The 16,916-nt window shown below is 40.4% G+C and overlaps 1 protein-coding gene and 1 long non-coding RNA gene across 2 annotated transcripts; both read right to left on the bottom strand.

Annotated features, from left to right (window-relative positions):
- Window positions 1-391: 391 nt before the first annotated feature.
- Window positions 392-2,015, bottom strand: LOC306941137 (interleukin-17C-like; the record flags this gene model as incomplete). The annotated part of the gene is made up of 2 exons (XM_079526450.1): window positions 392-620; window positions 1,819-2,015. The coding sequence occupies 2 exons, from the start codon at window positions 2,013-2,015 to the stop codon at window positions 392-394; spliced, it is 426 nt and encodes a 141-aa protein (XP_079382576.1).
- Window positions 2,016-10,260: 8,245 nt separating this feature from the next.
- LOC306941231 lies at window positions 10,261-16,388 on the bottom strand. The gene is made up of 3 exons (XR_013792111.1): window positions 16,236-16,388; window positions 14,839-14,961; window positions 10,261-10,745 (listed from the first exon to the last, which is right to left on the bottom strand). It is a non-coding gene; the product is annotated as an uncharacterized lncRNA (long non-coding RNA).
- Between the last annotated feature and the right edge of the window lie 528 nt (window positions 16,389-16,916).

Raw genomic sequence — 16,916 nt, 5'->3', positions numbered from 1 at the left:
TCACTGCAGACAAAATAAATAAATACCACATACATAACTATACTATATAAATAATATAAATAATATTACTTTTTAAAACATTTAAAAACTATACAATAGTGAATAGTAAAATGTTTTAGAATAGATGACAAAGCCTTCAAGCCATATAAATCTTGTAGCTAGATTTATAGCAGTAAACAGAAGGTGATCTGATAATATTTAAAACGGGACAGAATGAGGCCTTTATCGACCTACTACAAAACAGACGCATGTTGGCGTTACAAAATCACAATATGTGACAACAGGGTTAGACGATTAACTCATGAGAACTTAAGTGTGTTTTAAAACAAACACAACACAATGGATGTGACACATGCCACTATTATGGTCTATTAAGAATGTGTGTCTTCAATTAGAATCTGGGCTTGACACACGTGCAGCCAACCGCCACCAGCTCATTCTCCGGTACGAGGCGATACCGTTTCCCGTCCTCACACAGTTCCTTTTTAAGAACCACCCTGCTTTGCCTGACTTGTGCAGAGTTGTAGGAACTGTCATGGATCCCTCCGATGATGCATCCCTTGCACAGGCACTGGGCGACAACCAGCGTCCGGGGGAAGCGGTCTTCTTTGGTGTCACGGCTGCAAAGCGACCACACAATTTATGTCAGTACACATCATCGAGCCATGTCGTTGAATGAAAATAAGGAGACATGCGATAATCAACCTGTATAGGACTGTGGTTCTCAAAGTGGGGTCTGGTGAGTGGTGACCCCCAAAGGGGTTCTGTGGGGTCCCCAGACAAATGAAGAACAATGGAACAGTGCCAAAGAACAGTGCCTTGTGAATCTTTTTCTTTGCAATTCTGCATTTTACACCTTTTGGGAATTAAGCAGTACTACTTTGGAAAAAAAAGAAAAAAAACTTTTTTGTCTTTTTTCTTTTATTTTACCATCTAGTCTAGACCGGATCACGCGGCGATTTATAAACATCAAAGCCTGTTGGCGGGTGGTTAATCATTGGTAACACCTGGAGGAAGTATAGGGAAGGGGCCCGGAAGTATAGGAAGAGTTATTCTGTCTGCATAGAGCCCATTTGGGGGTCCCTGAGAAGAAAACGTTTGAGAACCACTGTTCTACAGGCTAATATCACAGTCTCACAGAGAAACAATCAGCAATAACCACTTAAAGCATCCCCCAGCATCCGTTATAGTGGGGAACGCTTCCGCGGGAAAATAGCCGATCTACAAGCTTGTCCATCAGCTATTTCCACCGGCGAAAGTTTTTCCCACAATTACAGAAAACAGAAAAGATACTAGTAGGCCTATAGCGCCCTGAGGGACTCACTCCGGTCAACCACATGGGGTTCAAGTGGTTAGTGTCCCTTGAAACTATAGGGTTGGGCGATGAATATCGTATCGGGAGGTATATCGTATATACAGTGAATGTGCATTCTATGATGTGCAGTTATACATTTTTTACTTTGGTCTAAATGTTCTGTTACTCCATTTTATTTTAGTTTTTTGTTACCTTGTACCGGTAGGTAGTTGTACCGTTAAGTAACTTTAACAATAATAACCCTAACAAAATATATATATCGTGATACTGCTTGAAAAATATATTGTGATATTATATTTTTGAGAACAAATAGAACATGATTGACATCTCAATTCTGATCAGAATGGAGCATCATTAACTTTATTTTCATTGTTCACTGTCTTGTTTCTACAGTTTTGGCTCAGCACCAATGGAGGATGTGCGTTGCTTCTCTTACCCTGAAAGGATATTATATTTTTCCCATATCGCCCACCCCTAATTCAAACGAGTCACGCGCCACTTACATGTATCTCCAGGGTGAGACAGAGCGGTTGCTGATGGCTCCGTTCAGTTGCTCGTAGAGTTTAACGGGACACTCTGCATCGCCAGACTCTGCAACGGCCGCCGGCCCAAAGGAGGGCGCCGGGTAGTGGTGTTTCAGCTTCCTGTCGGCTGCATCCTCCAGCTTGTCCTCGTCAAAACACGGCAATTTGGACGTCATCGCGGGGACAACAAGCAGTCCCAGGAGGAGAATCTGTGCAAGGAAAGAACGACAAGAAGACACATTTTAATTCATTGCATTCTTTAGAGAATCAAAGTTATTTTTTTATTATTTTTATAATTTTTTTATTAAGTTTCACAAAATGATTGAATTGTTAATGATGATTAGAATTGAAGGGAATAATATTGTACTTAAGTTAAATCAAAATAAAAACAAACTTTATGAAGGCTTCATGAAGAAATGATAACTACCTGAAATTGTGTTTACAAAATAAAAATATAATAACATAAAATGTCCTTATTTTTAGTCAGTATCCAATGTTTCTTTAAAAATAGCAAAAATAGCATGATGCAGTCAGTGCATTGTGAGCTTATTGTAGATCTGCTATTTTCATATACTTTTTATAAGCATTTTCATTCATTACAATGAATGAATGAATAAATAAATCCTAAATAAATAAAACCAAACCTAATAAAAAAAAACCCTAAAAGTAAGCAACAAAATAAAAAACTAAACGATTAGCCGCCCTTTAAAAAACAAACTAAAGCTATAACTGAAATTGAAAACTTGCCAAGTCAAATTGAAATGAAAACTTCAACACAACATTGCACGGTCCTTCTCACATACCTGTACTTTGTATAGTCCGAACATGTCCATGTTGAATGGTAATCTTCTGTGCCTGATAATAACCAAAGGACTTCTCTTGTTTGCTATGATGCTCAGGCATTGTGGCCGTCACTATTTATGCACACTTTCACCTCCCTCACTTCCTCTTTCTCAAAGTGACAGTAGTGGGTGGTATAGGTAGGTGTAGCTTATTACCTGTCATTGCGTTACATGTACCTGGAATTTTTACACATGCTTGAGGGAGTGAATATCGTCACTCTTATCTCCATATTTTAACTTTTTGTGTTTTGGGTGGTTCCCAAACTTTTTCATGTCAAGGACCCCCTAAATGATACTCATTAGCCCGCGGACCCCCATTTTAAAATATATGCCAAGGACCCCCATAAGAGAAGATTTGTACAGCTCTAGCAGTGATTCTCAACCATTTTCATTTCAAGGGCCCCCGGTTTGACATGAATTAGGCTACGGTCCGCTATTTAATGGCATTTCTATCTCTGGGACCCCACTTTATATTGTAAAATCAAAGTAGCCGGGGAGCCAGAGGCCCAAACGCTCAAGGAATAGAGATTAACCTGTGATGTCATGACATACTTTTTATTTTTGTTTATTCTATTCACTTGGTTATTAAGGTCCACAGAATGAGAGGTCTGCTCTGCCGGAAACATTGCGAAAGAAATAAAGTTATGGCCATTTTTGAGGGGCAGGTTAATGTTTGTCTTTAGTTCAATGTTTGTTTAATAAACGCCATTGACAATGAAGGGAAAACTCATTTTGTAACTCCTTACGTCATATTGTCTCTTTATTGCATTTAATGTTTGTGTTGGCACCCTTTGTTTTATATTGCCTTATATTGGTGTGGTATACAAAAATGGACATAATGTTTCCGGCGGAGCAGATCTCTCATTCTGTGGACCTTACCAAATGAATAGAAAAAACACAAATAAAAAGTATGTCATGACATCACAGGTCCTCTCAAATTTTGGGTGACTGGCTCCCCGGCTGAAGTTAATTTAACTCAGTGAGTGTACAAATGGTCCCTGGACCCCACTTTGGGAACCACTGCCCAACATGATCATACTACAGTATCAAAAATAGCAGATCTCTTGTCGATCTGCTACTTTTGTTATTTCTTTATTTGAATCCTGAAAGGTTTTGTAACAGTTTGTGACTCTATGGCGATGTATTATGCTAATTAATCCAATTTGTCACTGTCAGGTGTAAACCTCAGTCATCATCTAATGACTTACTTGCTGACCCCTACAGCCTATAAGCCGATCTACAAGATCACAACGCGTTGCATCACGCTGCATTGTGAGCTTGTAGAGCTTGTAGACTTTCGAAAAAGCAATCTTGAAAATTTCTCTAGCTGTCACAACATATTTTCAGATGGGGGGACACACCATCCCTATAAATAAAAAAATCACACCCGTGTGAAGTGAGCGGAGCCTTATCATCATACTACATCATCATGCATTATATACATCACATTCCATGCTCAGCCAATCAAATCATCACAAATGTCATTCCGGCCAATCACAATTTGCTTCTTCACTTTTCTGTCCTCACTTTTGTGTTCAAATGTTTGTGTTTACACAAGCACGAAAAGCTGGGCATAGGAGGGTCTATTGCGTTGGGCCCCAGAGCCATTTGGGATCCACGGCCACCCACCCATGCCGTTGGTAAACAACACTATACTGCTGGAAACCAAAACCTATACAGCACAGTATAGTCATCGGATTCCCCTCTTCCGAGGATTCCCCTCAGAAGAGGGGAATCCTATACGCCCACCGCTATGGATACTATGCAGATATAGCAGGAAGATACGATGAGAGCACTTTATTGTCCGTTAGATTTGCATGAAATGGAAATGTGTCGGCACTCCGGCAACAACACTGTGTAGTGTGTACACAGTAGGAAAACACAACTAAAATACATAAACAGACACGAAAAACGAAACCAAAAACATACACGTATATAAGTTATACCAGTGCTTCTCAAAGTGGGGTCCGGGGGGGGGGGGGGGGGGGGAGTGTACAATAATTGTAAAATTAACATTATATAAATTGGGGGTCCCAGAGATAGAAATGCCATTTAATTAGGGTCCGTAGACTAATGCGTGTCAAACTGGGTTTAAACGGGTTGAGAATCACTGCTAGAGCCGTATAAATCTTCTCTTATGGGGTCCCCATGCGCATATCTTTTCAAATTGGGGTCCGTGGGCTAATTAGTGTCAATTTGGGGGTCCTTGACATAAAAAGGTTTGGGAACCACTGAGCTATACTGTATATGTATACACACTGTACAGTATATCCTTGCTGTTGCGTGGAAACCTCCAAGACTGTTACTTTTTAACATTCAAATTCTGCCCACCCTTAAGCAAAAATGTTGTCGAATCGTGACACATATTTTGTCATTTTGTCATGACTCATTATACTGTATTGAGCCATCTGAACAAGTCCTCTCTTTATAGTAGTCAATAGTCAATAAAAAAATCACACCCATGTGAAATGAGGGGCGCTCTTTTGTCGGCGTACATCATCCAATTAAAAATGAATATACTTCTTCATGAATTAATTCGTCAACTTATGTTATTATCATTTAACCATGATACAATGTTTTAAAAAAATCAAACCTGTGTGAAGTGAGGGGCGCTAATATATTAAAGTCTAACTCATGTTGATGGTGATGTAAAACAAACGTTGCCAAACATAAAATTATCTTTATTGTTAATGGCATTTAATGTTTGTGTTAGGGACAAGATGACGTAAATTTTCCCTTCATTGTCAATGGCGTTTTTAAAACAAACATTGAACTAAAAACAAACATTAAACCTGTATATATCAGTTTCTAAATGGTAAATGGTGCATTTATAGGCTTATAGCGCTTTTATCCAAATCTTTAGACCAGCCTATTTATATTAGACCAGCCTATTTATTTGTTAACACGCAGCACCCCTCTCCCTCTCTCTCGTGTGCGCAATGTCTGTGACTGTGAGACTGTGACACAGACGCGGTCAATAATATATAGCATAAATAATAGGCAAAATATAACACTTTCCCTCTATCTGTGACTGTGATCAGCTCCTCACACACATACCTGGCAGGTTAAGCACCCAGATTAGCATTTCAATGCCTGATCTGCATGTGTACAAGGGACAGGCAACGCGGTCCACCCCCGCCTTTGAAAAGGGCAATGCCTCTTTCTTTATTACAAAACTAGGGAGCACCGTTATTGAAATGTTGGCTCATATCCCAACATAAACAGCTTGAATGTGTATATATTTTAATGTTCCAACTATTGACTCTTTCGAAAGCTTCCCCAGAAAACATTGATATAATTTGCAGCCTTCATCATCACAAAAGGCTTTTTCAGGCTTTTTTTTTTTAATTTGTTTTTCAACATTTAAAGATCTATACGATATACACGTCTATGAAGGAAAAAAAACCATCATATGTACGGTTAGAAAATAAGGGAAAATATGTTGGCCTACATTATAGAAAAATAGCTGGGGCACTTAAACTTTTTTATATATTTTTGAGTGGTGCAAACCACTTCAATAACCAGCTTTGTCTGTATCTGTGTATGTGTCCGTGTACGTGTGTACCTGTATGTGGCCCCACGTACATGTGAGCATGGTTGCTATGGTTAGTGCGTGACGTCACTGCACCACTCAGTTCACACGGGTGTGATTTTGTTTTTAAAGGGGCCAGTTTTAAATTAGAGTAGTTCCCTAGCTTCACACCCTGATGTCTGCTTTTTTTTGTTTTATCCTTGTAGCAGTTTTTGTATTGACCTGTACTTTTGTGTAACTGTACCCATTCTACAAACTGAATACAATTTATAATCAATCAATCAATCACATAATCACCAGGAAGCAGTGTAAATATATTTCCTAGGCTACCGTAACAAATATGATGGGAGATTAATCGGCAAACACATATATAGGCCGATATTGGCAATTAATCGGTAATCGGTAGCCTATCGGTAAAATAAAATATCGGATTTAGCAGAGATTTAATTCTATTATGTTGAAAAACAAATTTAAAAAAAAAGCCTGAAAAAGCCTTTTGTGATGATGAAGGCTGCAAATTATATCAATGTTTTCTGGGGAAGCTTTCGAAAGAGTCAATAGTTGGAACATTAAAATATATATATACACATTCAAGCTGTTTATGTTGGGATATGAGCCAACATTTCAATAACGGTGCTCCCTAGTTTTGTAATAAAGAAAGAGGCATTGCCCTTTTCAAATTTAGCCTTTTTTCAGAATGGCCAAAATAATTATATTTTTGAGTGGCGCAAACCACTCCAACAACTGGCTTTGCATCCGTGTACCTGTGTTTGTTCGTACCAAAAAAACGAGCATGGTTGCTATGGTTCTAATGTACAGTAACTAACAATAAATGTGTAGTTGCACCACTCAGTTCTTTTTTAATACAGAATGAGATCATATCGACTATCGGCCATAATAGCAAGTCATTACATTGGATATCGATATTGTCCAAATTGTCTCATCGGTAGATTCGGTACATCCCTACTACCAATGTAACCAATTATATTTTGACTTTTAAATTGCACTTTAAATCAAGTTTGGTGCCGGAAAACAAATTGTAAATCTATTTTTCCCAGTCTTATTTATTGAAAAGGCCTTCTATCTCTGGGACCCTCAATTTATATTGTGAAATCAATGTTAATTTAACTCTGAGAGTGTACAAATGTACATTACATACATCTGTACACTCTCAAGAGTTACAGACCCATATAAGGGTCCATTTGGTCCCTCAAGGACCCCTGGGACCCCCCCCCCCCCCCCCCCCGACCCCACTTTGGGAGCCACTGCAGTACATTACCCGTTAGTAAAAAATCACACCCGTGTGAACTGAGTGGTGTAAGGTCTTATATAGACTGATCAACTGTGGTCTGACGTAATTAAATCACACCCGTGTGAACTGGGTGACCATAGAAATGGGTGACCATAGAAACCGTGCTCACAGACAAACAAAGCCAGTTGTAGGAGTGGTTTACACCACTCAAAAAATAGTCTCGAGTTGATCTGAAATAAAATGTTAATAAAAAAAGACAAGTACTGTAAAATCTTTAACAGAAAATGTCTCTTTCAATCAAGTACAGTAGCAAAAGAGTATAGATATTGTGAAATATGTGTTAAAGTGTGTCATTTATAAACAAAACTCAGTGCTACATTATGCCGTGTGAGTGAACTTCATCACCAAAGAAAAAGATAAAAAGCACAATATTCAGTGCTCAGCCCAGAGAAACCAATGTGTAATAAACAAACAATTAAACAAAATAAGTAAACAATTAAAAGCATGTGAGGCTTCATTAGTTAAGACGATGCAGCCCTCTGCACTAGGTTAGCATGCTTTAGCCCAGAGCACAGTGATTTATTGCACAAGAGCAACAGGGAACCACAGCCGCTTGGCACAGACCGTGCTAAATCGGCCTATTCAAATGGTCAGAGATGCAGTTTAGAGCCCCAATAGCCTAGCCTGGCTTGGCCAGCCTCAAAGCAGGGATTCACTGAAGATTCCTCCCCGCATGTGAATCCCCGCTATGAGGCTGACCAAGCCAGGCTACCAATAGCGGGGGCCTCAAATATAAACATGTAGAAGCATCATCATTGGGCCATTTTAAACACTAATCATCATGTCACCATGGCCATGTCTGCTGGACTGTGTCTATTGTTGTGTTATTGGTGCTTAGTCTCTGGCAGTGGAGAGCATGTGTTAAGACTCTGTTATTAATTATATCAACAAGGGTCACTGTGAACTGTCTTTTGAAAAACGAAAAATCTTAGGATCACAAATTAGGATCACAAACAAACAAAAAAAATGTCAGAGGAGTGTAACGTGAAGTGAAATGAAGCTACTTTGCAGTGTGTGTCCCTAAAGGCTTTTATAGAGTAGGAAAGCAGGAAAATGTACGTCATATGTATAGACGAGGAAATCGGCTAACCAATCACATCAATTCAGTTGCATCATGAGATGATGTATAATGATAAGAGCGCCCGTCAACTTCACATGGGTGTGATTTTTTAGAGTTCAGACTGTCCTTTACAGCTCAAATGCAGAACGTGTGTGTGTGTGTGTGTGTGGGGAAAGGTAGAAATAACAGAGGATCTTTTACATTGTCAGTTATGCAAATTACCAGTCTATGTAAATAGAAATATTGGCAGCTTGGATCTGAGATAAAGAAACTGATTAGAAAAAATGTACTGAAGTAAAGGTGGTCTTCAAGTTCCTCCTTTTGAATGGAGACAGATTCTTGGATTGGTCACAGTAGGAAGGCTTCACTCTCCAGGATGGATGCACCGATGAGTTTTTAATATTCTATACCGAGTAAAGAACTTTCCACATTTATCACACCCAAAAGGCTTCTCTCCTCTGTGAATTCTCTTGTGGGTCACAAGGTTATTCAGTTGAGTGAAGCTTTTCCCACATTGGTCACAGCTGTAAGGCCTCTCTCCAGTGTGAATTATCTTGTGTTTATCCAGGGTAGACATTTCAGCGAAGCTTTTCCCACATTGGTCACAGCTGTAAGGCCTCTCGCCAGTGTGAATTATCTTGTGTTTATTCAGGTAAGACATTGTGGTGAACTTTGTCCCACATTGGTCACAGCTGTAAGGCCTCTCTCCAGTGTGCATTCTCTTGTGTGTCTTGAGGTGAGACATTGTGGTGAACTTTGTCCCACATTGGTCACAGCTGTAAGGCCTCTCTCCCGTGTGCAGTCTCTTGTGTGTCTTGAGGTGAGACATTTGAATGAAGCTTTCCACACATTGCTCACAGCTGTAAGGCCTCTCTCCAGTGTGCAGTCTCTTGTGTGTCTTGAGGTGAGACATTTGAATGAAGCTTTCCCCACATTGCTCACAGCTGTAAGGCCTCTCTCCAGTGTGCATTCTCTTGTGTGTCTTCAGGTTAGACATTTCAGCAAAGCTTTTCCCACATTGGTCACAGCTGTAAGGCCTCTCTCCAGTGTGCATTCTCTTGTGTCTCTTCAGTTGAGACATTTGGGTGAAATTTGTCCCACATTGGTCACAGCTGTAAGGCCTCTCTCCAGTGTGCATTATCTTGTGTCTCTTCAGGTGAGACATTTGGGTGAAATTTGTCCCACATTGGTCACAGCTGTAAGGCCTCTCTCCAGTGTGCATTTTCTTGTGTGTCTTGAGGTGAGACATTTGAGTGAACTTCGCCCCACATTGGTCACAGCTGTAAGGCCTCTCTCCAGTGTGCATTCTCTTGTGTGTCTTCAGGGTAGACATTTCAGCGAAGCTATTCCCACATTGATCACAGCTGTAAGGCCTCTCTCCAGTGTGCATTCTCTTGTGTGTCTTCAGGGTAGACATTCGAGTGAAATCTGTCCCACATTGATCACAGCTGTAAGGCCTCTCTCCAGTGTGCATTATCTTGTGTGTCTTGAGGTGAGACATTTGAGTGAACTTCGCCCCACATTGGTCACAGCTGTAAGGCCTCTCTCCAGTGTGCATTATCTTGTGTGTCTTGAGGTGAGACATTTGAGTGAACTTCGCCCCACATTGGTCACAGCTGTAAGGCCTCTCTCCAGTGTGCATTCTCTTGTGTGTCTTCAGGGTAGACATTTCAGCGAAGCTATTCCCACATTGATCACAGCTGTAAGGCCTCTCTCCCGTGTGCATTCTCTTGTGTGTCTTCAGGGTAGACATTCGAGTGAAATCTGTCCCACATTGATCACAGCTGTAAGGCCTCTCTCCAGTGTGCATTCTCTTGTGTGTCTTGAGGTGAGACATTTGAGTGAACTTCGCCCCACATTGGTCACAGCTGTAAGGCCTCTCTCCAGTGTGCATTCTCTTGTGTGTCTTCAGGGTAGACATTTCAGCGAAGCTATTCCCACATTGATCACAGCTGTAAGGCCTCTCTCCAGTGTGCATTCTCTTGTGTGTCTTAAGGTGAGACATTTGAGTGAACTTTGTCCCACATTGGTCACAGCTGTAAGGCCTCTCTCCAGTGTGAATTATTTGGTGGATTTTGAGATTGTGAACTGAAGTGAAGCCTCTTCCACATTGGTCACAGCAGCGTCTTGGTTTAGGTAGGTCCTGGTCTGGACAGGTATCTGAGGTAGAAAACATAATCTGATAAGAGCTGGATTCGTGCATCATTCAAGTTCAGACCCAACTTTATACACTTCACACTACTGTATACATTTAGTTCACCAGGGTCCCCCAGGAGTCTATACTTTTTCCCTCTACGGAAAGTCTCTTGGCCAAAAATAGCCGATCTACAAGCTCAAATCGTGAGAGTATTGTGAGCTTGTAGATCTGCTGTTAGTCAAATGTTCACCCGTAGATAAACATGGTCAGGACCGAAACGGACCCGTGGATGAATGAAACCCAGAGGTTTTATTTATCTAAAACCAAGTTTACCCAAAGAGGGCATGCCATTGAAAACGTTGAGAAAGCATATACATTGGCTCTACAGAAGCCCCTTACAGAACTGTTGACAAAAACAAAAAAGGTTTTCGGTAACATGTGTCACCACATATTCTCCTCACTCTCGTGAGATAAAGGCTATGTTCAAAAAGCACTGGCACATTTTAACCTATGACCCTGAATTAGTGTCACTATTTAAGTACCCTCCCTTGTTTTCTTTTAAACGAGGAAAAGATTTAAAAGATCAACTTGTACATTCTGACCTAAGGTTTCACTTAGACAGACCTTATTGAGTCCTCTGCCACAGGGCAATTATCCATGTGGCCATTGTGCCCAGTGTGGCAATACACACAAGACGTCCTCTTTTAATCACCCCCATACTGGCAAGAAGTTCAAGATTAACAGCATTATAACTTGTGTCTCAACCCATGTGGTATACATGATCAAATGTCCCTGTGGTTTAGCATATATTGGGAAAACTACTAGACAGTTAAAACAGAGAATGAGTGAACATAAGAGCTCTATTCGAAGAAATGACCGTGAATATCCTGTTGCCATTCATTTCAATGATCTTAAACATGACATCTCCACTTTATTGGTATATAGAACAAGTCAAACTACCAGCCAGAGGTGGTAACCATGATGTCCTGCTCAAACAACGCAAGGCTTACTGGATACACACATTGCAAACCCTCTACCCGAAAGGGTTGAATGATGAGTTATTATTAAATGTTATGCTGTAATCCATAAAATGTATTTATTATAGGCCTGTCAGTCGATTAAAATATTTAATCGCGATTAATCGCATGATTGCCCATAGTTAATCGCCGATTAAAAGCAAATTAATCGCATATTTTTTATCTGTTCTAAATATACCTTAAATCAGTGGTTTTCAAGATTTTTCATATCAAGGTCCATTATTTATTCTGCATTTGAGCCACGGACCACCATTTGATGACATTTAGCCTTCCAGACCCAAACTAAAGAACTGTATTGATGTTGGTACCATTAGGAGAGATAACAGGCTATATGTTGATCAAAATAACATGTTTTCTAAGTTCTCTAATTGTGTAGACTTCTTGTAAATTAACTTTAAGTAATGCATTTGTTTAACAATTATTCAACTCTTGAGAGTTAAAGATCTATAAGGGTTCATTTGGTTACCAACCCTCCATCATTTAGCTGTGGGCCACCTGGAATCCCCTCAGGGACCACTGGTGGTCTTTTCAAGTTTTAAATTCTCAACATGGGAGAATGCTTGCTTTATTGCAAATGCCATGGGAGAGGGAAACAAAATCATAAACTCAACACACACACACGAGAGCCCCTGTCCCTCTCTCCTGCAAGTCAACATTAGCTTTAGCACTCATTAGCATGGTCTGTGTAGCATGATTAGCATCAAGCTTTCACAACTAACTAACTATGTTTGTCAACCAAAACGGCCAGAGTTTTGCTTTTGCCCAATGCCCACTTCAAAGAGCTTCTGATCTAACACATTGTGAAGCAAATTCATTAATAACGAGCCCAACGGAGCCTACGGAGGCATTCAGCCTCTGCTCACAGCTCAACTGCCCTATAGCACTGACGGTCCGGAGTCCGGACTGAGTGTGGGAATGGTAGAGAGAGTGGGGGAGGAATGAGAGAGAGGTGGGGCTATTGGAATCTGCCTGCCTGCATTCAGATGCATGCGTCTCTCAACCGTTCTGTCAAACTTCACCGTGCGTTAATCGCGCGTTAATTAAATTAACGCCGTTAAAAGGACGTTGAGTTAACGCACGATTAACGCGTTAACTTTGACAGCCTTAATTTATTATATTATTAATTTGAACTTCATGTCCAGTGGGGTACTAAAAGCACCATGTGTCTTCTTTTTTATCCTTTATGTCCACTCTTGGACCTTTTTGACATTTATTTACTTATTCAATTGTATGTTGATTTCCTTATGTATTATGGCATGACTTATTATTCCCTGTATTGTTGTAATTGGTGACTTTCAATAATATACTAGGAATGTTCTACAGAAGTACTGCACCTTTAAGTCACATGACTGGGTTCTTCACAGCTGCTATCTGATGAATGATTACTATATACAATTTGATTGGTTGTCTAAACCTACTGTTGTGTATTTAATTTCCGAAACGTTGTTATGACTCTTTAAAATAAAGTTCTTGAACCAGCAAGTGGCGGTGTGCGGGTCTCTCCTCCTTCCTCATAACGTTTGCTGTACTGCCAGGACCTATACGCACCTGCTATAAAATTGAACCGGGTGTGCGGAAGTCATCCCTTGAATATTTATCTAAAACTAAAAACAGGTGGTCATGTCATGTCATGTCTTGGGTCAAAGTCAAAATCGTACACGTTAGTCACACACGTTACCGCAGTGAAATTTGTTCTCCGCATTTGACTCATCTCTTGGAGCGGTGAGCCACAGCGTGCGCCGCGCTCGGGAATCATTAGTTGATTTGACCCCCAATCCAACCCATTGATGCCGAGTGCCAAGCGGGGAGGCATTGGGTCCCATTTTTTACAGTCTTTGGTATGACCCGGCTAGGGATCGAACCCCCAACCTTCCAGTTTCAGGGCGGACACTCTAACCACAAGGTCACTGTCTGGTTACCCATACCGTCCGTACATAGGTATTATGACATGACCACCTGTTTTAGATAAATGCACGTGAATGAACCTGCACTAAATAATGTCTGAAATGGGACAGGAAAACCAGACCTGGTCCGAAATAAACCGAGGATAATTAAAATGTATTAGACCCGGTCTGACTGCCCGGTCTCGGCCGGACCCGATGCTCAGTTAACGCCAAAATAACCGTGGTATTCAGATTAGCAATTATGTTTGTCAGTCACTCCGCTCGCACCGCCCCGAGAGTGTAATCACAGAGGAGCTGCGTTGTGTGTTCTGTTGCAGACAGACTGAAAACATTTTCGACTTTACATATACGATATTACTGCCCTTCCCACAGATAACGACATGCTCTACACAGATGATATTCCAACTTGCATCTTCCCACTGGCTTTTGGATGCGTTTCACTTTGCTAAAAAAAAATACTCCATTTAGGGCGGACCCATGCTACCCTCTAATCTGCGTGGCGTAATACAAATCTTTGAATATATATTCTTTCAGAGCCAACGTTTGTTTTTATTTTTTTTATATATAATTTTTATCCCACGACTTTGTAACCCATTTTTCACCCCTGTGTCAATTATCTAATGTGATCCAGGGTCTTAATTTGGGTCTTAATTTCACACATCTTATATTTAATAGTGCAACACAAACTGAAGCAATCAAAATGTATTACTATTCTGAAATATCATGTTGTGATAAATAACGTGGTATCGGATCAGGATAGAGTAGACCGGCATACTCGCTGATACAGATAAAAACATTTTAGGCAGTATCGGCAGCTTTTCTGATACCGGGACAACTCTACCAATAAACAGTGATCAATAGTTTTATCCATAGTTTAGGAGAGTTGGTCCTCCACGTTTTCATGTCAAGGACGCCCAAGTTGAAACCCTGAAAACAGTGTGCTAGTACTGTAGGAACCCCAGAAGAGAACATTTGTGTTAAAATTGTACACATGACATCCAAGGTGTTGAGCAGTAATCCACCACACAGCTTTGTCACTTACCAAAAAGAACAGATCTACATGCTAATAATTGTAACAGTGAAACATAGTTAAATGTTTACAGTCACATAGTATTAAAACAGTACCTATTAGACTAAATGTTTACAGTAGCATACAGTAGTAAAACAGGTCATACCTATTCTGTGTAACTTGATCACTGGTAACATGGCGGCCTGAATCACTGCTGGTCTTCTCTTGAGATGTGATGATGAACCATCCAGACCTCTCAGGTCATCTGGGGAAGCTCTGCTTCCTGGCCCTGGAATCAAAACAGGCATTTAGTTTATGCACCACCACATACCTGAACAAACTGAAGAAAACGGCAGGTCTGCTACAACTAAAGAATATGTACATATTGCCATGCTGTATTGATGTTGGTACCATAGGTCCTATGGCATAGGAGATAACAGGCAAACGTTGATAAAAAAAAAAAAAAAGAATTATTCTACATTCTCTAATTGTGTAGACTTCTTGGAAATTAACTTAAGTAATGCAGATGTTAAAACAATAATTGAACTTGTGAGCGTAAAATAAAAACCAATGGTCCCTTTAAGTATTGGTTTAATTTTACAGTCTCAAGGGTCCATTTGGTTACCAACTCTCCATCATTTAGCTCGGTCAGGGGACCACCTGGAACCCCCTCAAGGACCACTGGTTGAGAACCACTGTTCTACATCTATGATTAATTAATGAAAAACATATGGCACTTCAATGGAGAAAATGAATTGGGGAACCCTGCTATAGTTTGTTCAGTTAAATTAACAGATGTCTCCTCTTCCCTCCAGCTCTGCAACAGAAAATACAGGTAGGCTTTTAGGTTGAAGAATGTTCAGCCAGGAAAGAGTACCCACTTGTCAATTTTAAGTAGCCTCGGTCCCAGGCTTGATTTTATCACACACACACACACACACACACACACACACACACACACACACACACACACACACACACACACACACACACACACACACACACACACACACACACACACACACACACACACACACACACACACACACACACACACACACACACACACACACACACAATTTTCAAACGAGCACTATTTCATACTCCAGCTTCATTCATAAGTCTTACCATGTTGTCTGTGCATGGTCAGAGTGTTTAAAACACGCTAAAAGAGCAGGCTACTTCACTTATGTCTTAACGCTGCAATGGATCAACAGAGAAACTATCTGCAGACGGAAGAAAGGGGGCTGAGGCGGGGGCAGTATAAAGAGTATGCGCGTGACATCATCAAACACGGAAGTTATGCGGGAATGCCTACTCAGAGTGTAGAGTAGCAACACGCTTTGATCTCTGGAACTATCATATGGAACTATCCCATTGAGATAGCATGAGCACTTCCGCATTCCATTGTTACACTGGGAGTCAACGCTAGTGTTGCCACTTCCTTACTATATTACTCTGGGAATAATTCCTACTAAGATGCTACGAAGTGGCAAAAACAACAACTTTTCAAACGAGAAATATTACATACTCCAGCTTCCAGCATCATTCATAAAGTCTTACCTTGTTGTCTGTGCATGGTCAGAGAGTTTATCGGGCGTCCACCCACTTCTAAAAGTATCACTACAACACTGCATAGGCCTATACTTTTATGTGAGGTAATTATCTGGTCCACTCTGCACTGGTAAATCTGCAGTGGGGAACCCATTTCACCTATTGAAAGAGAATCACAATCACATTGGTTTCAGCCGGGGTTTCAGCATTGTTTGAACTTGTGAATCAACACCGCCCCCATCTGGCGGAGTCAGGTTAGAACCCATTTGCCAGAGTTAACTTCTGAGACAAGTACTGTAAAATCATTTTGTTTTATTAAAAATGTCTCCTTCAATCAAGTACAGTAGCAAAAGAGTATAGATATTGTGAAATGTGTGTTAAAGTGTGTCATTTATAAACAAAACTCCAATATTACAAACAGTGCTACATTATGCCGCGAGTGAAAAGAGAATCACCAAAGAAAAAGCTGAAAACCACAATATTCAGTGCTCAGCTCAGAGAAACCAATGTGTAATAAATAAAAGAAAACCTATTTAATTCCGTTCAGATACATACAAAGTGCAACATACACAAATACCCTTTATATCATTACATTATAATTATTAGTTAATATGCACAACATTTTGCAATGCTGGTTCCAAGGTGAGACAGTGGTGTAAACACATTAAGACATTTCTTCAGTTTGGTCGA

The sequence above is a fragment of the Electrona antarctica genome, assembly GCF_951216825.1.
Source record: "Electrona antarctica genome assembly, chromosome: 17".
Classification (NCBI taxonomy): Eukaryota; Metazoa; Chordata; class Actinopteri; order Myctophiformes; family Myctophidae; genus Electrona; species Electrona antarctica.
The sequence above is the reverse complement of the archived record's forward strand: the minus strand, read 5'-3'. Positions and strand labels throughout refer to the sequence as shown.